The sequence below is a fragment of the Paramacrobiotus metropolitanus genome, unplaced genomic scaffold (genome assembly GCF_019649055.1).
Source record: "Paramacrobiotus metropolitanus isolate TYO unplaced genomic scaffold, Prichtersi_v1.0 Parri_scaffold0000003, whole genome shotgun sequence".
Lineage (NCBI taxonomy): Eukaryota > Metazoa > Tardigrada > Eutardigrada > Parachela > Macrobiotidae > Paramacrobiotus > Paramacrobiotus metropolitanus.
The window spans coordinates 3,557,868-3,579,071 of record NW_026570223.1 but is presented as its reverse complement, the minus strand read 5'-3'; the positions used below and the strand labels follow the sequence as shown (position 1 = coordinate 3,579,071).

Below are 21,204 nucleotides of genomic sequence, written 5' to 3'. Positions count from 1 at the left end.
CCGAATGAAAACTGTTGACTGCCTGCATTAACGCGGGTGAAACCCGAACAACGTAGTCTCAAGCTGGATTTTTTTTATTCGCATTTTCTAAGGATTCGACATAATTATAACGATGACAACAGATTCCGCGGAAACATCATAAAAATATAAAGATCCAATCGTTTACTGCAAAAGAAAGAAAACATACAGTATTAGCAGGTAATATTAATGCCACAGTACAATATGCACGGATCCTCCACAATCCATAGTAAGTTTTGTATTAAGAACACATTTTTACCTTTTTCTTTCCAGCGCCAACTTGTGATTTCTTGGTACCACGGACTTTCTTCATACGGTTCTTCTTTTCCTTGCGCTGCTTACGACCAGCCTTTGTTGCTTTTTCGGCGAGACCCATCTAAAAAGAAAGATACAACGATACTTTAACACGAAGAATTCTGCGCTACGTGAAAGACACCATTCATAATCATTAACCGCTTAAAGACTAACGAGCGTTCTCAAGAAAGCTTTCTACCAGAAAAACACTTTTTTCCAATAAGGTTATAAGCAATCCATCTGCAGCTCCATATAAGAAAGTTAAAAATAAAGCCGTCAGCATTATAGTCAAGAAAAAAATTGCCAGAGCAGCAACACATAAAGAAGAAGTTAAAAGTGCCCGAAAAAGACTAAAGAAATTTGTTATTGAAAAGTGAACTCCGAATCTGAGCGTGCCACACGGATCCTCGTACACATAATACTCTTGCATAGTCGCACTTACCCTAACTAATCTGTATTTGGGTTCGAATTTCTTGGCGGAATCAACTGAATCGTAGACCAGGGCGAATCCTTTGGTACGACCGCCACCAAACTGCGTACGGAATCCAAATGCCACAACGGTATCTGGAGTGGTTTTGTACAAACGGGCCACCTTTTCTCTCACTTCATTACGCTTCAGGGTGGATCGGCCAGGATGGATAATATCTACAATCTGTACACAAATATTTTCCTTACAATCCCGGCCACTGTAGTCAGCATTGGCTCTCCATTTGTTACCATTTGTTTCCTTCTGAGCAGGCGGTTCGTCATAAAATGCCTGGTCCGAATCGTAACTGAGGAATCGTCCGCGGACTGCAGATGAAAACAGAATGGTAGACAGTCAGTCCTGAAAACCTTAAACATGATATCGTTCTTACCATTTTCGATAAATCAGGAAAGCACTGATGAACTAGATGATCTAAAGAGGCCAGAAACCACGAAGAACTTCCACGATCCCTCAAAATTTCTATGATCGCAAATTTCCGAGCCGCATAAAATCGCTTTGACGTACGTACGTATTATAGGTGTAATTGGTGGCCTACAGGACTGGTCCGGACCTTCAGCCCGCTCACTGATGCAGTTCTGTGGTAAGGCTCGGAAATACCAACCCACCAATTTTAAGCTGAAACCAAATTACAGAATACAGGGACGTGGTAAAAGTGCGCTTTTGAAATCTGGTACGTTTAAAGATTCTGGCGGCTTTTGACGATCCAATTATCGCAACAGTCGCATTAATTTTTTCCGGTCAAACTAATCCTCATTTGTTATAGCAGTTTTCTCGAAACGAATTCAAATTCAAAAGTTTTCTATGAAATTCAATTTTTCATTTTGCCGTTTTTGCGACTGAAATGTGGATCTTATTGCTTGTGCTTGGAGCGCGTTATACGAAATGGTTTCGAAATCATACTCACACAGTAAATCCCTGTCGTGCCGTCCGTCTTGAAATGTTTTGGAAAAGTCAAAAAGAGGATATGTTTCCCCTGGATGGCTGTTCAATTTTTGATTTTCCCTTTTCTACTTTTTTTAACATTGGCGCATTTCCGTGCACATTGCATGTCTTCACCTGACAAGCGAAGGTCTTTGTTTTTGCGAAGGTAGAATACTCTTTACGCTTTCACGGTGTTTGGAGCGTTCTTGTTCTGTTAGAACTGATCTGAAAAATATTGCGAAAACGACTGCTGATTGGGATACGTAGGAAAAAGCTGCAAAACGCCACCATGTTGCCTTCCCTCGTAAAGTCCGTTTCCCGCGCCGCCTGCATTACAAGGGTAGATCCCGATGTGTGTGTTAGAAATTTTTGATTTAAACGGCACGATTGCTGTAATTTAGGGGGCGACAAGAGGCTTGCAGACGTCTTCCGCAACCAGGGCGGGACAACTCTTCGTGGTACGAAAAATGCTTTCCTTTTGGTTTTTTTCGTTTATCGGCTTTAGCGTTATCGTGTATCCTAATTGAAAATTTTTTAATAGCATCGAGACAGTGCGGAAAATAATCCGGATGTGCCCTTCGAATTTAACAAGGAGAACATGGATGTGAGTTTTTTTCGGCAGAAATACTGTTTTCACGCAGGATTGCTTGCAATACTTGTTTGTTAATTTGTATACATTCGCCATTCGGTCGTATTAATAAGTTTAATTTTCTAATTTAATTTGTATTTATAATTTTAATTTATTTAAAAAAATGAAGCGCCGCCGAACGTAAGCAGTTATCGCGTCCAGTAAAGGTTCCGGTTCTCATTTATTGCTGATTACGAAGTAATGTTGTGGCGTTTTTCACGTGCCAGTTGTCTAATGGGGGAGCTTTGTTACTGATGAAATTTCTACAGGAGATGGATTCTGAGTTTTTGGCCTATTTTTTTAGCGGGTGAACGCTATATTAGAAATGTTTCCCGAAGGCCACAAAAGAGCAGGATTGATTCCGATCCTGGATTTAGCGCAGCGTCAGCACGGCTGGCTGCCAATATCGGCTATGCATAAAGTTGCCGAAATTTTGGATATCCCTCGAATGCGCGTTTATGAAGTAGCAACCTTTTACACAATGTTTAATCGGTAAGATGTCAGTTTTCCATGATTAATTTTAGGTTTTTGAATGCGTAAGATTCTGCGTCTTCGTATTTCGGGGAAGCGCACGATATGCCTTTTCTACATACCTTTACATTATACCTTTACATCATACACATTTCCGATCTTCATAGTATGCAAAAGAACAAGAAATTTCTCTGATAATTAGCTTTGGGTTTGCAATTTATTTCGAAGCACGTTTAACTAGGTATGTGGTTTAAAGAAAATGACCAGATAAACGGTTATAACGCGATAAATGTTCGTACGTTTGTTTTTGTTTGTTTTATCAGAAAACCGATGGGCAAGTATCACCTACAAGTATGTACAACAACACCCTGTATGCTCTGTGGCGCCGAAGAAGTTCGGGATCACATTAAGAAGAAGCTGGGTAAGGAAAGCGTTTGTTGTGCTGCTTTAGATTATATAAATTTACAAATTCTTTGTTGTAGGTATTAAAGTGGGTGAAACAACGAAAGACAAATTATTTACCCTTAGCGAAGTGGAATGTCTTGGCGCCTGTGTGAATGCCCCTATGATCCAAGTTAATGATGATTTCTACGTAAGTGACGCGGTACTGGTTTTTCCGTGTTCCTTGCAGATTTTGATTGCTTCTCGATTTTGGATATGTCAGAATAATTTAGGCCATTTTCGGGGTGTTCGCGTATAATAAGTAGATGTATGTCTGTTTTAAAATGCAGTCCCATACTTGTTTGCGGCGCTTTCCTTTATGTGATAAGTGCAATACCTCAGTACTTGTTAAGGACAAGTACGTTTTCCGGACGGCTTTTTCCGGTAATAAAATTGCTGCGCCACTTTTACAGGAGGATTTGACCCTGAAAGACGTTGACCAGATACTCGACGAGCTCAAAGCCGGAAAGCGGCCGAAACCGGGTCCGAGAAATGGAAGGACATGTGCCGAGCCGGTTACTGGATTGACATCTTTAACGGAAGAACCGAAAGGTCCTGGGTTTGGTTTGCAGAAAGGATTATAATGAGACGTTTTTCACTAGAGAACTCTAGTAATTATTACATTTCGATGGAAATAAAACATTTTATTATGTGTGTTCAGTTGAAGTGCCGTAGAGGATGAGTACGCTGGTTGCGCAGTTATGTTTTTGGGGATGTACAAAGTCGCTGTATCTGTATGAAGTTCACTTCGAAAAGTAACAGGATTTTGAGATTGAATTAAAGTAAAGTTAAGGAACAGACTGGAAAAATGCATATTTCGTTTGTCCTTTATTCTTTTACTACAGTATAATAATTTCTTTACTAACAAACATTGTTCTTTTTGAAATGAAGGACATGGTAGCTGCACTATCCATTATTACATACTGTACGTCAAATACCAAGAAAGAATCACAGATAATTTGCAAGCCAACCCAATATCGACAGATCGGGCATCAACAATCCGTACTCGTAACAAAAAATATGGAAGCCTAATTATGGATAATTGGCCATGCACAGGGGCGTGTGTGGCAGTTTCGTGCTTCCGGTTCTTTCAAGACGTTTTGATTAAGTCATTCATCACTTTTTTCGTGCGACATTCCGTCACCGAAGCAAGTTAAAAAGTGGTCAACCAGCGTGTGGTACAAATGGGACCGTAGTTTTCTTATTCCATGGTCTTCGTCTGGATACACCTGAGCATGCAAAGTGCAAACATTTAAACACTCCGAATAAAATGTGCACTAAAGCAGGAATACGTAACAGAAGCATAGCAGTTTATTTACTGGTATAATTACCTGTGTTTTGAAAAGCACGTCGGATTTCATTAAGGCTTTAGAGAACTGGGCGGCTTGCTGAAAGTGCACATTATCTGCAACAGAAATAGCCACTCATTAATACGGGGTACATCTGATTAGGCTAATGAGAATAATTAATAATGCTTTAACAGTTAGTAGCACATAGTGCAGAAAAATTAACCGTTTTACATTACCATCGGCAGTTCCATGGACTAGCAGGAAGGACGTTCTGCCAAAGTGCCAGTACAACGTGTCAAAATTAGCAGACATTAAATTGGATTTGTCGTAACCATGCTTGTTCTCGGCCGGAAGTCCCATGTAGCGCTCAGTATAAGCGGTATCTGCAAATTAATAATAACGTGACTGCACACTTGAAGAAAAAAACTCATGGCTGTACATGTAAATTTCTTTATTTTACCCAGCGATATGAGTAGATATATATAATAATCTAATGTTATTTGAAAATTAATGTTATTAATAACCTAATGTTTTTAATTTGCATTTAAAGAAAACCTTATAAAATACCGCTCTACTGAAGGATCACAATTAAGTAATCTTATTTAAGTGCCGTGAACAAGTAGCTGTAATATTTAGCGTGATATCCTTATTCCCTTACCATAAAACCTCCAGTCGGTCACAGGAGCCACTGACGCTACGCATTTCAGTAATTGCACGTTGTCGAAAAGCACTGCTCGTGCGCTTGCATAACCTCCGTAAGACTACATTCAACAAAATTTAATCAGTTTCATTGGGGTGCATTCGTATAATTATACAACACCTAGTTATGGCACTATGCGCAACACATATCTTACCCATCCCCATATCCCGACCCGGGATGGATCCAGGTAGCTAAACTGCTCTAGAACTTTTTTGATAATTTCTAGCTGATCTTTAACTTCATCGACACCCAGATTTTTATACACGGACGCTTGTAGGCGATGACCTTGGTATCCACTCCCGCGCGCATCAATGCGAGCAACCACCACATCACGGGCACTGGCCAGAAATTCTTCCAGCTCCATGCGGTAACGCGAATGGACTTCCTGGGATCCAGGTCCGGCATACACCTTGATCAGCAGTGGATAGCGCTTGTCGGCATACTCCACAAGTCGCGGCGGAAGGAGCAGTTCCACTTGGGCTTCTGTCAATTAATGATATTCCCATACATAATTTCGGCAAGCAATAAAAATACAAAATCAGTTTATATTATTTATATATTTTAATTTTGATCGGCAAGAGCCAACGTGATAAGAGATGCATCCGCATAAAATAAAATAAAAACAGTAGAAATGCAGGCAAATCAGTTAGTATAATCAGGAAATCGGCAAGCGCAACAAATACCATCTTACAACGTTAATGGCGCACAAAAATCAAGTGCCGACTTAAATTTTCAAATCGATGGCATTGCATAAAAAACAATTAATTTGCCTAATTTGAGTGATTAAAATACAAGTAGAATAAGTGTGAATAGATTATGCTACGAGAAAATGCAACCTCAGTGTTATTATTAACAAGCTGGTATATTTACCAAGTTTTTCAAAGTAGATTATTGTGGGTACGAAGACAGTTGTTGTAGCATTTAGAAAAACTTAATTAACACGTTTCATACTTGGTCCATGCGGCGCAGCAGGAATGTCGTATTCCACATATTTCCGATGTGGAAGTGCCCGACGATTAAGCCGATTCTGCAGTGCTGTATTGGATTTCAGCACATCCAGCGGCAGCGTGGTTTCCGTTGCGTTCAGCAGGTCATTCAGCCGCCACACTTGGGAATAAGGGGCATTGGGGCCACGACAATTCCAGACGAAATGATCCTGACTGTCGGGACTGAAGCTAATATCCTCGAAATATGTACAATTTGACTGCAGCCGACATGTTAGGCAGGTGGCATTGTTGCCGATAATCTGCAGCAGGTGCCGGTTTCTTGGATGGTCGTAGGTGGCGGAAACGTACCTGTAAAATGCGGTAAATAATTTTACTCTAAACCTGGTTGTCTCATGCTGCCTCGCCAAAAAACATCGAAGTGTTTTAATTAATCAATGTCGCTAACAGTGTTAGGGGGGACGTGTTGTGCACAGCCAGAATACTCAAAATATCGTAATCAAAGGTCAAACATGACGGTCGCACATCGGCCTGCATGGGCACATTATAGGTGCATATTGTTCTGTGCATTTGCGGGTCGGCATTTTGGAAATTGGGTGAAATCATTAAAAACTGACGTCCAGCGTCTACAGGTTTCGGCTCACTGTCCTGCGAAAATACGAAAAAAACCTTCATCAAGCGTCAACACAATGGTATACGTAACAATACCAGTAACATAAGTTGATTAGCTGCATAATATTCATCTCGAAAGTTGTGCTGTAGTGCTGTGCTGTCTCGAAACTAGTCCTTGTGGTTATTTCTACATTTTGTAGTGTAAATAGGCGACTGCTCATCGATTGTAATTTTTGTTTAGAAAAGTACAATTCGTAATCAATTGTTACGGTGCAACATTCCCCTTTTGAATGAACATTCACGGAAAGTGTACTTACATCTAACCAACCGACTTCAGCTTTCTGGATGGAAATTTTTGTACAGCGCATTTGTTCTGGAGAACACTGCGACAGCAGGGACACATTCTGGTGTCGATTGGTCCAGCGGACAAATAAAGAATTAGCTGACAGCCATGTCATGGATGTGATGTAATAATCACTAGATCGGAACAATTAAATCCCGTTATTGCGATCCGACGCTGTAGGAAAATGCCAGCTATGGAGAGCTTACTCAAATTCAAAGCCGGAATTCTTATCCGGCGGCGGTATTGCCGTATTTGTGGACATTTCCGATAACGGTTTTTCAGTGTCCACGATGTGTAATTGTACAGTTGGGTTTCGATGTCCCGCCTACAGTCAATATGAATACTCACAAACGGGAAGTTATGTGAGCAGCATGTAAAAGTGATAACTTGAACTGTAAAGCAAAAAAATTAAAAAGTCTGTGGTTTGTGAAAGTAAAGCCAGATAGTATCAATCTGTACATTATTTTGTTCTGTTGTATTCGTATCACACATGCAAACACTTATTATAGAGTACTTTGATCATATCGGGCATAAATAAAGCTGATTATTACCTTTGGATACCGTATTTTTGTGCTGTTGGTGTATTGTTGCAGCATAGAATCCCCGCCATAGGTATCAAACGAGAATGTCTCCACCAAAGTATCGTTAAAACTCAAAAATGCAATATATCGGCTATCGGGCGACCACCATATTGCATTGTCTTGGCTTAGAATTTCCTCTGTAATATTGTACGAAGGATCAGTATTCTCATAGTAATCAATATAACACAGAATGGGTACAACTACAGACAACGATAATACGGTCTACAACATAGTACACTTCACGAATATAAAATGCACAATAATCACAGCGCTCGCTAAAGATTAAATGGTTGGTGATTAATCCAGTCTGTGCTTACCAAACTACATATACTGCCGTAAGAAGTACATATTAAGATAGCAGCATCCTTTTATAATTAAAACATTTTTCCGCGCTCGGAATTGCTCCATTTTCAATCAAAAGTCACAGTTATTTTTACTTAATTATTCCTTTTTAACTCTATACTACATGCAAGGGGTATATTAATTGTTATGGTTTGGTTATTGTTACATTACGTGTACTTGTACAATACGTATCGATTGAAAATAAATTCTCGATCTTAGAGCAAGTGCACCGTACCTTCGTATAGCCAATCAGGGATTCCATTATATACGACCACTTCATTTTCGTCGGTAGATCCAGTGGATGTTAGCCGTTTTTGGACGGGATTGTTTGGTTGCGTATAGTTCATAAAATAAACATCATTCTCATATACAAAGACCTACAAAAGAACCGCACTGAATAGACTGTCAACCATCCGTGTGACACAAATTAAAATTTTTGACATAACCGGTGTATATAGTAGTCCAAAATAACCATAACTGCGCTTTTACCAGTTTGTCGGAGCTGGGAGCCCACTTAGCATATTGCAGTCTGACAGGAAGAGAGACAGCCTCCGGGCCAACTTCCCGTGAGTCGTTAGGGAAGGCGTGGTAGTGCAAATCAAAAACTTTGTAGAAGGCTTTCTGTGTGTGCCGATAGACCTACGAATGATATATACGGTTAATACAGTTTACATTTCAACCGCGGCCAACGTACACAACGCTTCGTTCAGCCATCAATAATGCATTCAGCCCGATGTCATTAATGCAAATCCGCGTGCTAATAATAGTTTTCCCTATAATTCCCGCTTTGATAAGCCCCGTCAACCTGGACGCGCGGATGCAGAAAAACGGTTTTGTTCCACGCAATATTACGCACGGGCAATTACGCAATTTTTAGTGTACAAAAGTGAAATTAATTTGCTTCGTGCTCTAGTTGTGCACATGCATTATTAGAAATAAATGAGAATCGAACATTGATAACTGTCCTGCATTAATTATTGTACAATATTATTGTAATATGTTGGTGCTGCCGTACACCATGCGGATGCAATTTGCACTATTTGAAACAACCAAAGAAGTGCCTAAATTTTACGCTTGACCTGGTAGCAGAAATTGTAAGCTTTTTATTAACATATGCAATGGTTTAAAATTGAAGTTTTTGCACTAACCTTTAGTGGATCTTGCGAATATAAAAGGTACCGCCTGGATGGTGATACCAAGTAAGAGTTAATCTTGTCGTTTGTTTTCTGTAAAATAGAGAGTGAAATGTTGTCAGTAATAATTTTTCATAGCTATATTCAGGATGTAAACAGAATCAAAGGACAAAGTTCTTACAACATCCACTAACAAAGATTTGGTATTGTTTTGCAGATCAAGTAATATGATTGATTGGTTGGTCTCTGACTGGAAGAGCAGTTCATGACCTAAACAAACAAAACGGAATGTTACGAGTATAATGAAAAATTTTGCTTCTTTTTTCACATCTTGCCAAACAATGCAATTGAGGTGATTGTAATAAACTATTGCACACTTTATATCTTAAAATTATTACATAAGAATTGTTAATAGCAGTATTTTTTCCACAATAGTACAAAGCTCAACACAGTCTTCCACCGGCTTTATAAAAAAAAACTTAAAAGAATTATCACAAGAAAAGAATTACAAAAATAACTTAATGCACAATATATCGTTTTTATCTGCGTCATTATTAAGTTTGTGCTTTAATATACTAGATAAGTCGAGGCAAAAAGTGTGGCATCGTGGATATTCATTTTACTGGCTTGTTTTAACAATCTCGCTCTTTATACCGGTGCCGTGAAAAATCACTGAAGAAAATCATCACTCGTAACAATATATTCAGAAACTGAATGGATTTTTCAATTAAGTTATTACGGTAATAATAATTTCAGGCTTATTAATACACCAACCCGGATTTAAGTACCTGATAGCCACTGCACGTCGCGGTAGGACGCCGACAGACTTCCGTCCGTCACCTCATGAATAGCTAATGGTATTCCGTCTCGAAAATGCTCCTCGTGTGCTGTTGGATGGGCAGGATGATGATAAGTGCACGTCAATTTAATAACAAACGCGGTAAGCAAACTATCAGAATGCTGACTCTTACACGGTGCTAGTAACGTTATAGCCAAAATGACCAGTGCGCAGATGACAGCGATAACCAAGAGCGCGATTCCGATGCCCTTCCAGTTCTTTCCGCCGGTGGATTCCGGTCCGGCTAATTCCTGAAATTGTTTGCGTGGTACTTTTTGCGGTATAGATGTGGGGTGCATTTTTTCTTACAATAACACAGATCACACGCGATGTGCAAACATATGGTTTTGATAAGAGATGGCATAGAATAAGAATTGATTTTGATATCGATGGTGCGCACGGTAATTTTGGCTATAACTAGCAATCACGAGAATGATGAACGTTGATTTTACTATAGCAATGCAACTTTAAAATCAAAGAGCAACATATACAGGATGATCGACCCAACCGTGCGCCGTCGAGTCGTCGACATATATATGCGGACTGTATGGATAAATCTGCGCAATTCCCTTGCTTCCAGCCGTCAACGTTAACGGTACGGTTATATATCTCGACATACAGATTTTTTGTTATAGCTGTCACAAATTGTTAGTCCCGTGGGGATCTGAGCCCAGCTGGCAGGGAATGCGGTAACAAACAGCAGTTGCCGGTAATCTGCCAACTCGCGGCAAAACACTATCATTTATATGCGTAGCCAGTTGTATGATACTTTTTGCAAATATACAGATGTTCGTATACAGATACTCCACTGAAGCTTCTCTAGCTGTAGTTTATCTTTAACAAAATGCAATATGACTCTCAGTAAGACAACGCTAGCGGTTCTTTTCAGATGGTTTGGCATTATGCGTATAAACGTTCCAAGCACTTGATTACGCAGTAATTAACGCAGTCTTCTGCAGGAATACAACATGCTTAAACGTTTTTCCTGAGTGGATGATAATTCAAACTGGAATGCACTGATACTATAAGTACGACTACTACAGTACTCGCACGTAAAAAACAAAAACAATTAGTTTTATGAATTTTTCTTGAATACTGAGGTCAGTGCTAGCAAGGATGTCCAAAGCAAAATTGGAAATTCGTAGGCAATTAGGTGCTCGTCTAATTCTTGCTACGTACGTCTGATCTAAACGACTGAGCGGTACGTAAAAATATGGATACCTATAACATTATTTATAATCACGTAGATATGGAAAACATGTCAAATCGCCTTGCATTTGTGGAATAGTGCAGTGCTTACTGGGAGCACAGAGCTGTACTGGAATTTGTGGATATAAAGCAAATGAAATTAAATGTCGACAAGCAGAAATTTAGGTACATCTTTCCGTCGTGAATGATTAGAAGATCGGTATCACCGTAAAGTTTTAGGGTGAGCGACTAATAAGATGATACTAAGGTACAGTAAGTACTAGTAGCGCTTTCAGTCTGTAACTATACATTCGGATGACCATTCCCCATAAATTTGTTCTTGGGAACTTTTTACAGAAATAAGCTATGATGACTTACCGAATCCATTCTAAGATATATGCTTGCTACAAAATGTGCGCGGTCACGTTTTGTAGCAAGACAAAACACCAGAAGCAGTCGAGATTCGTCTAATCATTCACCATGATAGATTTTGCATAATTGCTACTGCAGCTAAAATATTATTATCTACGGTAGCAAATTTTATTAACCGAACAACAATTAAGTGCTCATATGTGCGGGCAGATTATAAATGTAGCGCACACGGCACGCTGCACTCCGAAAGAAATAAAAACCGGCAAGGAATAAGTGCCTCGTAGTGCGATAAAAGTAAGCTTAAGTGTAAGGGCAATCAATACTGTAGTGATAAATATTTAATAATACTGCTAAATACATAAAAACGACTCTGCTACAATCAGAAAAGTTAATGAATTGATGTGGGTATGACAGTACAACACATTTGCACGGTATGAGAGTTAAAAGCCAGTTAGGTACACTCGTACTGTAACGAAATATCAATGCCCTGATAAACTTGAACCAGATCGACAAACCCATCCAGAACTGCAGTTACAAAACATACAGTTGCGAAACGTGACATTCCAGTTGGAGCTTCAACAAATAGCCAAATGTTTGGAGTAATTTATATGGGAACACCTACTTGATTATTCGTTTGCTCATTGCGTGAAGTGAGAACAAATGTGCCACTTTGCTTCCTGTTAAGCATTTCCAGTGCCTGCTTGATAATGACTGTTTGTTAAATCTTTAACGTTTAATAAAATAGCTGGTTCCGTGATTTGAGAAGATTCGGTCCCATATACATACACTTCCACTCAAATAACTGCATGGAAGAATTCTGCGCGCGCTCTTATAAGCCCAGAGGGATCCAAAAAACAACAAGCACTGTTATGGGACCCTTGAGAAGCACTGGAGCACTTGGTACACGATAATGAAAAAAATAGCACGTCCAGTATTTACCAGTGAAAGCACCAACACTGATATAAAAATGTAAAGTGGGTTGAAGAATTTCGCATTAGCCTGATTACTTTGTATTAAATTATCAGTAGATAATTATTCTTTGTTCCACATTTTATCATCTATCAGCCAAGCAGCCAATGCGCATAGTTGATCTTTATTGTTTTCTTATCAACCAGCTCATTGTTATTTCGAACCGTTATGAAGGCAATACCAATCGACAGGTACGTAGACTGCACAAAATGCTCGTGTGCCCGTGCGTATTTTGGTAAGGTCCCGTACGAGCCGGTACGACTCATAACTTATTAAAATTTTAAAGTTTGTTCGCAATCAGTGCTTCTAGGACAAACTTACAACCAGCCCTTTTCTAATGTTTTCGGGATGAAAGTTTAAGCACTTATAGCATGAGCATGCATTGCATAACAGTATTTGGCAAAACAGAGAATAACTTATCATTTTCAGAATCTGCAGTAGAATTTGTGATGTTGCTTGCTCTGTAAACCAAAGAGAAAAAAAAAACAACATATACAGGTACATAATACGAATTAATATCAGTACTCGTATGTCGAACGTTAGAAAACATTTGCGCAAACTATTATCATAGTTCTATGAGGACGCTTTGACGTTGCGGATTTCTTAAACTTGGAACAACGGCAAAACAAAATTTCCCTGTGAGTTTTTAAAAGAGGAGAAACTTTTTTGGGTTAGCTCATAAAAAGACTGCAAACGTGATGGAAATGCACACGTCTACCATGTCACAATCATATCACGTGTAATCATACGTAAAAATTTTGACGAAATCTGGGCTGCGTATTCGATTCATGATCAGCAGCTGACTGGACAAAAAATTGCGGATATGTTAAGTGTGCGAACTAGGTACAGCTCACGAATACTGTCCGCCATGACATGCGGACGTTTCAGGTGGGATAGAGGCAAGCCGAAAATCTGCATATTGAGGGACATGAGACTTCCGGCTACCGCCGCGTGGTACATACTGTATCTGGATGCACGACTCAATGCATTTATACCACGTACCCGTACCAGCAGAAACGAAAGGCCCAATAAGTCTGCAATAAACTATATAATACAGTATGTGAATTGTATGGAAATACAAAGAATATAAGGATAACCAAAGTTAAAGCCGGATTCATGACCTTTCCACATTTGACTTCACGATATGATTGAGCCTAGGGAGTTCTAGCGATCCACCAAATATGAAACACGTTGTATGAATTTTTCGATCAAAACCGTTCTGTTTTCTTCCATCTGCAGATAGTTTAGATACTTGTTGTGTAATTTAAGAAGGTACGTAAAAGCTCCGCATATCAACTTGTAGCTCTTTCAAAAGAGAAGATATGCCATTTTCTACCGTCGAACGGAAGTTTGTGTACTTCTCGTGCGCAGTCACCTGTACGAACCATTCAAGTGTTTCAGGTAGGTATTTAAATTTAACAAAAATAGTTAAATGGATGGTGGTGTGCGGAGCCACTGATGGCGTTGCAAAAGCGGTGTTAGAAGTCAAAGATGAGCCAGGGAACCAACGGTGGTAAAAAGGTGGTGTGCGGAACCTCCATCATTTAAGAATAATCTGTAGATTCAAAGCCAATTAAAAACACGTGCACCTACTTACAAGCAAGCCTAATAATTTTATGTGTCTTTACAGATACTGTCTCATGGACTGGTCTGTTTCGGAAAATAACTAAAGAATCATACAAACCCAGAAAGGTCACACTGTTTATATGACTAGGCAAAATCCTCAAATCTGATTGGATTGATAAAGTATGAGAACTGCATAACGCTCGTTCGACCAGCTATAAATTTTCGGACGATCCTCGTTGCCGACAGGCAGGTCAAATCCTATGCCCGTACGTTGCAAAAATTTTCGAATTCAAAAATATATTTATACTTGATTTTCTTTTGGTAAAGCGACATTTGAATTAAATCATTGTGTATTTATTAATGTAAGCATGCATACTAGACTCCTTACTCAGTACTACATATAAGAATTGTTTTATTTGTAGAGTACGTTGAACAAGTACGAAGTGCACTACATATCCGAGAAAGTACGAATATTTGGCTGAAAAAGAAACTGTATCCACCGGAAATATGTTGATTAAATGTCAAAATTAATTAAACTAAAAACCTAAACTTAAATTTGTGGAGAATGGAAGGGTATGTGCAGTTTGAACAAAATCGCCCGCCCCCCAGACACTCTTCAACAGCTCCTCTAATGCATTTTGTCCAATTTTTACCAGCGCATGCCCATGGAACATTTATGATCTAACGACATCAGAATCACCAGACCGCATACAGACACACAAACGGGCTACTTCCGGTTGAAAATTTGTACTGTCCCTGAAAATTTGTTTCTCGTGATGAAATGCTGTTCAGCACAACCTGCTTCCCGATGTGCCGTTTAATAAACTTTACCAAATCTAGCATCATTTACTTATTTGACAGTATAGCCGAAGACCTAGCGCGGAAACTGCCAAACAGTTCCCAAAAAAGTACTGTACCCACATGCAAGGATTTTTCTGTCTTTAATCATCTAAAACATATATCATAAAGCCAATCTTCAGCTTGCAGTTAAATTTCTCACAATTTCATGGCCATATTCGGTCCGCAAGATGATTTCCGAAAATTAGCCGGAAATTGCTGCGAAAACGTTCCCCATAAATTTTTATCTTGAGCAGTGCCCTTTTGTTACTACTTTTGCATGTAGGATTTAGGCTAACTCCGTTGCAGTAAAGGGAAGACAACAAGCAATAATTACTCTGTGCTCTGACTTTGTTTTATTATAACAATTACTTATAATTCGACGCAAAGCGCAGCATCTCTCTGCACCGGCGTGGAGCCTTGGAGCTTGCGTTAAACTTTTGCATGCAGTGTGAATCATCAAACTGCAATACATAAATTTTTCACGCATCGAATTTTGTTTCAAATAATAAAAAATTCTAATCCGAAATACGAAATTTTTTTGTTTACTATTTCTTATTATACTCTTATCGTAGTACGAGTCGCAGGGGTCGAGCCGTTATATGTCTACAAATACGATATTTCAAGTATATCGCAAAGGAAAGTACCTCTACTAGAATGCAAAATTTTCTCGATTAAGTTCTCAGCAAAACCGTGTAGAGCTGAAAACACACAGGCATTTTATATGTTTTCTTACAAAAGCTAGCAAAACTGTTTTCTTAGCCATACAGTTAGTTGATGTGAATTTTAATTTTACAACGAAATTTATGTAAAAGCACGCTGATACAAATTAATTTAGCAATCAGCAGTCAAGCTTGCATCGGCATAAAGATCGGCAGTGGCAGTACCAAAACAGGTCGAACTGCTGATATGCCGATTTCCGGTCGCGAACCTTGTTGAACCCAGGGATGCCGGCGCGCTGTACTGCCTAGGCAATTTTTTGCTACTTGTCGAAAAAGTAGCAACAATTTGGTCAAATAAGCAGCACCTAAACTTCTGCATATACTGATATACACAACGTTGCAATCCGAAGTATCAAATGAAATGTCTAAATCTATTTTTATCAATTTCCACCCGGGTGTCCGGGCTTCGAGGGAGGAAATTGACAATTTCTTGGGTGCGTTATCTACATCCGCGTAAAATTATACGCGGCGTTATTTTGAGTGATGTCGGCAATGTCTGTCGACATACAAAACATCATGGCTTAAAAATAATTACAGCGAGCTATGCAGAAGTGGCAAACTAATTACCAGTTTTATTCTGCAACATTTAAGCTTGTGCAAAGTTCTAAATCACTATAAATTTTTTGTATTATACTAAACCATCGATAATTATCATATTACACTACGCCATTAATATTAAACTCCGTACTTGAAAAGCTAAAAATATAATATTTTATCACACGCTTACCTCTGCATGCATGCCTATGCTTCAGTAACACGTGAGCACGCACACACAATACCGTGCACCAAATGTACACAAAAGCAAAACCATTCAAAATTCACCGTACAAAAGTACATGCAAATGTGTAGTCGTAAAATATTTTTGTTTTGTGCATATGCTTCATTTAAAATTTTAACATAGAGGAGTGTACTACTTTCTGCACGCTAGCTTGTATACACCATCGCATAAAACTGTACAAACAACACAGGTGTACAGCTCACAATCACCATGTCGGCATTCGGGTACTATAGACGATACAAATACGATTATCGGCGTTCACATCATTGTCTGAATTGAAGCACCGGGAACACAATGGCAAGATTCCAGAAATGTATCTCCTAAGTATAACATACCTCAGAGTCTTCGAAATTATCCATAGACCTTTATCCTTTATTGGCTCAATCGAAATCGATTCTTCCAGCTGGTTGAGTGATTTTCCTAATCGGACAAAAATTCGGTAGCTAATAAAAAATTACCAAAGCACTTGAGCGCACAAACCTTTTCTTTCTGCTGATGCGTTTACTTGAAATCAGATGCCGGTCACTGCGGACGAACGCTGTACCATTGTGGTCTGCGGTTAAACAGTAGATCAAAACAGAAGACGGTGCATGTGCAGTGGACACAATGCAATCAGCCAAACAACATTTGCGCGGCATGTGCGGATCGCCGTTACATTGGAGTATAAAGAAAGAACGACTTATCCCCTACTCATGGGGTACAGCCTTCGACAACTCTTAAAAAAGCACTTAATTCCACGGCAATCTTTGTAGTGACAGCGGGAGGAAGAAAGTGGATAAAGCAGTTTAGACTTATATTACGCTACAAAGGGAACATCACGGCTAATTGGTTGGTACACTACGGCGAGGGAGGGTTGCGCATACAACACCGGCTTACAATTGCGCACAGTAGTCTGTATAATCGACTGCTAGGCGGATAGCGGCAGTTGACTATACTCATGTACGGTTTCCGTTGTACACTTGATAATGTCTAATTTTAATCGCTGATCATGACTTTAAACAGCTGTTTCAAGTCCCAGTTTCGATTGCTGTTTTTGCGGTGGGGTGTAGATTTTTTGTATATACAAACGGACGCACACGCGGAGCAGACCGGGATTGAGGGATGGATAAACTTGTCATTGGATAGAGAGGCAAACAGTTCATGCGAAAAACATTGGGTGGAGAATATTGCTGTACTGCTAGCAACCGCAACGCTGTCAGCAAGTGATGCAGGTTGCAATTGATTGAAGCCTGACACACTTGATCGGCAGTGAGTGAGAGAAATATACTGCCGGAGAAAAAAATATAAGAAGACAAAATTCTTCCCGGGGATTCATCGATAAATCTGTTAATCATTGTGTGTGTAAGCGCGACCATCATTTGATAGCCGTCGTTGTCTCGACATGGTTGTTTCCGGTGTGCTGAATTTGCGGGTATTTTCTTCCATTTGACTGCGTCCTTCATCGCGTATATAGTTGTCCCCCTTTAAATATCGCGTGCGACAAAATAATCGGCAATTAGGCAGGCATGTAACCATAACAATCCCGGCGGAAAATGTTTGAGTTATACTTTGCTAGATGATCGAAAATTCTGGACTAGTGTGTTTGCTTGGCATAGAGTATTGATGGGTAGCCGCGGTGCAGCTGTATGCTCCAACATAAGGGACAGCATGCCGCTTGATCATTAATATTTCACAGGATTTCTCTCAAATAAATCGATGTTGTAATTTAAACCGCTTCCAGCCATTCAGTCCAGTATGTACTCAAGTAATGTAACATTGCACAACTATTCAGACGCACTAATACCGGCATTGTTAAAGGTTGCTACGACCTACAAGAGGTGTCTGCTATCGATGCAGTTGGATAGTAACCGGAAGAGACATATGTTTAATTTTCTAAAGCATAGATCAAATGGTCTGGAAAATTATGAGAAAGATCAGCAAAAATTAAAAGCCACAGAAATCGTTAAGTACGTGCCGGCGAGTTTTACAATTTATTTAATTTATTTGGCCAAGTTGCCAACAATCTTTGATGTCCGCAGTCATAAAGAAATACTAGATACAAAACATTTTGTTTAATTTTTTACTGGAAAATGAACTACAATGTTTTAGGAATTATGTTTTGCAGGAATTATTAACATTTGGTATAAGGAAGCCTCACAATTCCGTGCAGTTCATTTGTTCGCAGTGCCCACACAAACCAACCGACTGTTGGCCACCAGTTAATATTGCCGGCAGCAGCAGAAAACTGGAGTGGTCTGTTTAGCATGTCGGCTACGTAACACCCGACCGGAAGAGCGTATTTCCATGAACAAACGCCATCAACCACTTTCGATTCTGCATCAAATAACAAAATATATAAACAAAGCTTGATTAACATTATGCAAACGATGCGACGTAATTACGGCACACGACCGAATGCCGCCGCACACCACTAACCTAATTAACCCAGGCAGCCGGTCATTCGCTAATTATATAGTACCGAAAAACTTTACACGGCTGCCGCGCAAAACCAGACCATGGGCAGTTTCACTGGTGCACTGCTGTATCTTTCATTGCTTGCTTTTTTTGCTGCTCTCCACACCGTGTCCAGTTACGGCATCGGCAACAACTGGCCCACGCCAGCGCCGCCACCGGTGACCCCGCCACCCGCGGTCATTCCCACGGTTACGCCGCCGCCCCTCTTCCCTGATTTCACATTTTACCCTACACCGGCGCCACCGGCCACACCGCCGTACATCCCCATTGTCGTCAATACACCGACCTATGCCCCGGTAACCACATTTCCCACGTTCCCCACCTTCCCGACCTTTCCAACGTTCGGTACATTCCCGACCTTTGCCACATTTCCCACCTTCCCAACTTTTCCCACGTTTCCGACCTTCCCAACGTTTGCGACTAATCCACCGGGTCCGATCACACCCCATGTGACGCCGGCGCCGATTGTGACACCCATCACCCAGTTTCCGACGCCCCCGGGCAACCCTTGTATCAATATTGTGCCAGGCACGCTGACGACGCCGCCGACAAACCCCTACAGACCGGGTGCGTACTATAATCCCATTCCAGCGGTGACGGTGGCGCCGGCGCCGCCCAGCCGGCCATCCGTTTTCTTCCCCACACCGCCATCATTTCCTCTACCATCCCCGCCAGGATTACCCCCGCAACCCGTGACCTGTCCTCCGTCCACGGATACGCCGCCTTATTATCCGGGTTCATATGGAGGTAAGCGAAAGATGTCGTTTGTTTGTAAGATGCGATCAGATTCCTTTTGTGCCGTTTTAAAATTTAGTATGTCCCAATTAATGAATTATGTGGTAGCAAAACAGGTCAGATTAAAAAATAAACTGACTTAAAAATTGTACAATAAGACTAAAATTCCTCGGTTGGGCGTGAAACGACCTTACCCGTGAATATACCTACGCATGCTATATTTAACCTCGTTACCTATGACAGTTCAAAAGTTTGCAGAATAATTTTAAACAGTTTTTAAAGAAGTATTAAAGAAGTATTTTTAAAGAAGTTAATTAGACAAACTAATGAACTAATGAAAACTAATGAAATATACTAGTTACAATGCGGTTATTGTGTGCATTTAGCTATGTTTGTCGCTGTTCATTGGTGAAACCTTTACGTAAAAATACCAATATAATTTCGCGAAGCAGCAACTACGACCTGATAGTGTCGTAATAATGCTTTTGTGCGGCTGCACGTTAATGATTTCTTACGCTTATGTGGAAACATTATTATATGAATGCCCGATTTACTTATCCTAATGAAATCAGCGGAAGTACTGACAGAAATAGCTCTCCACCTGGTGACGGCGCATTTCCATGATTTACAGGATCTGGTTACGGGATATACAACTACCATGGATCATACGGAGTGTCGGTGTCTGTCAGCGGCGGATCACCACCCTCGCAAATCGACCAGATAACGCTGCTGTCGCAGTACATGACGGACTTCCTGATGACACTGACCAAAGAGCAATTAATTGCGTTTTTCCGTGTGTTCTACATGTCGCAGGCACTGGGAGCACAGTTACTGGATCCCCGCACAGCCTTACCGCGCTCCATACAGCAGCCGGATCGGCAGGCTATAGAAACCGCCAGGAATATTCCACGTAAACCCACAATAATTAACTCGTTAATTTTATGCTGGTATAATATGTGTCATCGTAAACATCAGGCTCCAGTATCAAAATTTTTTAGTGTCCTTGCCGCAGTTACAAGCACTGGAGTTCACGGAATTAGGGAGAATTATGAAACGCTATGCGGCACAGATCAATACCGCGCCCAAAAAAGAACGAGGAAGTCTCATAAAAGAGTACCATCGCGTTGTTAATGAACTAAGGCTACCGAAAGGTGAAACGAGTATTTATAACTTACGCCATTTCTGCGATACATGTTTTGATATGTATTGCCCTTTATTCGGCAGCTGCCAAAATACGTAACAAAAAGCGTGGTAGAATCTACCAAAAACTATTTGATACATGTACAATATGTGAAGTAATTAATCCCAACGTGCACTATCGATCAATACTCTTAAGATTTAACATGTTGCTGTTTTTCTTTTCTAGGTATCAAATATGCCCTTAAACAGGCTGTTTTATAGCCTGTAAGGAACCTTTCGGCAGAAATTGTTTTTTGTCGAAAATCAAAGTTTTGTGCAATTTGGTTTATACTTTATACAGAAATATTCATAAAACGGAATAAATCTGATTTTCTGTGGACGAAAATGCAAGAAATAAACGG

The 21,204-nt window shown here is 40.1% G+C and overlaps 4 protein-coding genes across 6 annotated transcripts; 2 read left to right on the top strand and 2 right to left on the bottom strand.

Moving 5' to 3' along the window:
- Positions 1-58: 58 nt before the first annotated feature.
- On the bottom strand, positions 59-1,329 carry LOC129591450 (40S ribosomal protein S24-like). The gene is made up of 5 exons (XM_055487112.1): positions 1,170-1,329; positions 1,030-1,104; positions 755-964; positions 278-394; positions 59-165 (listed from the first exon to the last, which is right to left on the bottom strand). The coding sequence occupies exons 1-5, from the start codon at positions 1,170-1,172 to the stop codon at positions 163-165; spliced, it is 408 nt and encodes a 135-aa protein (XP_055343087.1). The 5' UTR covers positions 1,173-1,329; the 3' UTR covers positions 59-162.
- A 421-nt stretch (positions 1,330-1,750) lies between these two features.
- On the top strand, positions 1,751-4,053 carry LOC129591822 (NADH dehydrogenase [ubiquinone] flavoprotein 2, mitochondrial-like). Its single transcript, XM_055487653.1, has 7 exons — positions 1,751-2,060; positions 2,122-2,178; positions 2,262-2,324; positions 2,653-2,840; positions 3,143-3,240; positions 3,302-3,411; positions 3,674-4,053. Exons 1-7 carry the CDS (start codon positions 2,010-2,012, stop codon positions 3,842-3,844), a joined length of 738 nt encoding a protein of 245 aa, XP_055343628.1. The 5' UTR covers positions 1,751-2,009; the 3' UTR covers positions 3,845-4,053.
- Positions 4,054-4,071: 18 nt separating this feature from the next.
- LOC129591804 (dipeptidyl peptidase 4-like) lies at positions 4,072-17,392 on the bottom strand. Of its 3 annotated transcripts, XM_055487633.1 has the most exons (18): positions 16,955-17,392; positions 16,810-16,894; positions 10,176-10,293; positions 9,993-10,091; positions 9,386-9,474; positions 9,220-9,297; positions 8,561-8,710; positions 8,307-8,448; positions 7,700-7,866; positions 7,355-7,473; positions 7,123-7,282; positions 6,642-6,841; positions 6,201-6,544; positions 5,404-5,732; positions 5,208-5,310; positions 4,786-4,932; positions 4,592-4,665; positions 4,072-4,489 (listed from the first exon to the last, which is right to left on the bottom strand). In XM_055487633.1, the coding sequence occupies exons 2-18, from the start codon at positions 16,831-16,833 to the stop codon at positions 4,370-4,372; spliced, it is 2,463 nt and encodes an 820-aa protein (XP_055343608.1). In that variant the 5' UTR covers positions 16,834-16,894; positions 16,955-17,392; the 3' UTR covers positions 4,072-4,369. The 3 variants fall into 3 exon arrangements, with proteins under 3 accessions (XP_055343608.1, XP_055343600.1, XP_055343617.1); XM_055487625.1 differs by lacking the exons at positions 16,810-16,894; positions 16,955-17,392 and adding an exon at positions 12,225-12,562; XM_055487642.1 differs by lacking the exons at positions 16,810-16,894; positions 16,955-17,392 and adding an exon at positions 11,609-12,172.
- A 1,380-nt stretch (positions 17,393-18,772) lies between these two features.
- Positions 18,773-21,196, top strand: LOC129597304 (uncharacterized). The gene is made up of 4 exons (XM_055494789.1): positions 18,773-19,675; positions 20,295-20,573; positions 20,662-20,814; positions 21,030-21,196. Exons 1-4 carry the CDS (start codon positions 18,970-18,972, stop codon positions 21,062-21,064), a joined length of 1,173 nt encoding a protein of 390 aa, XP_055350764.1. The 5' UTR covers positions 18,773-18,969; the 3' UTR covers positions 21,065-21,196.
- Positions 21,197-21,204: the final 8 nt, after the last annotated feature.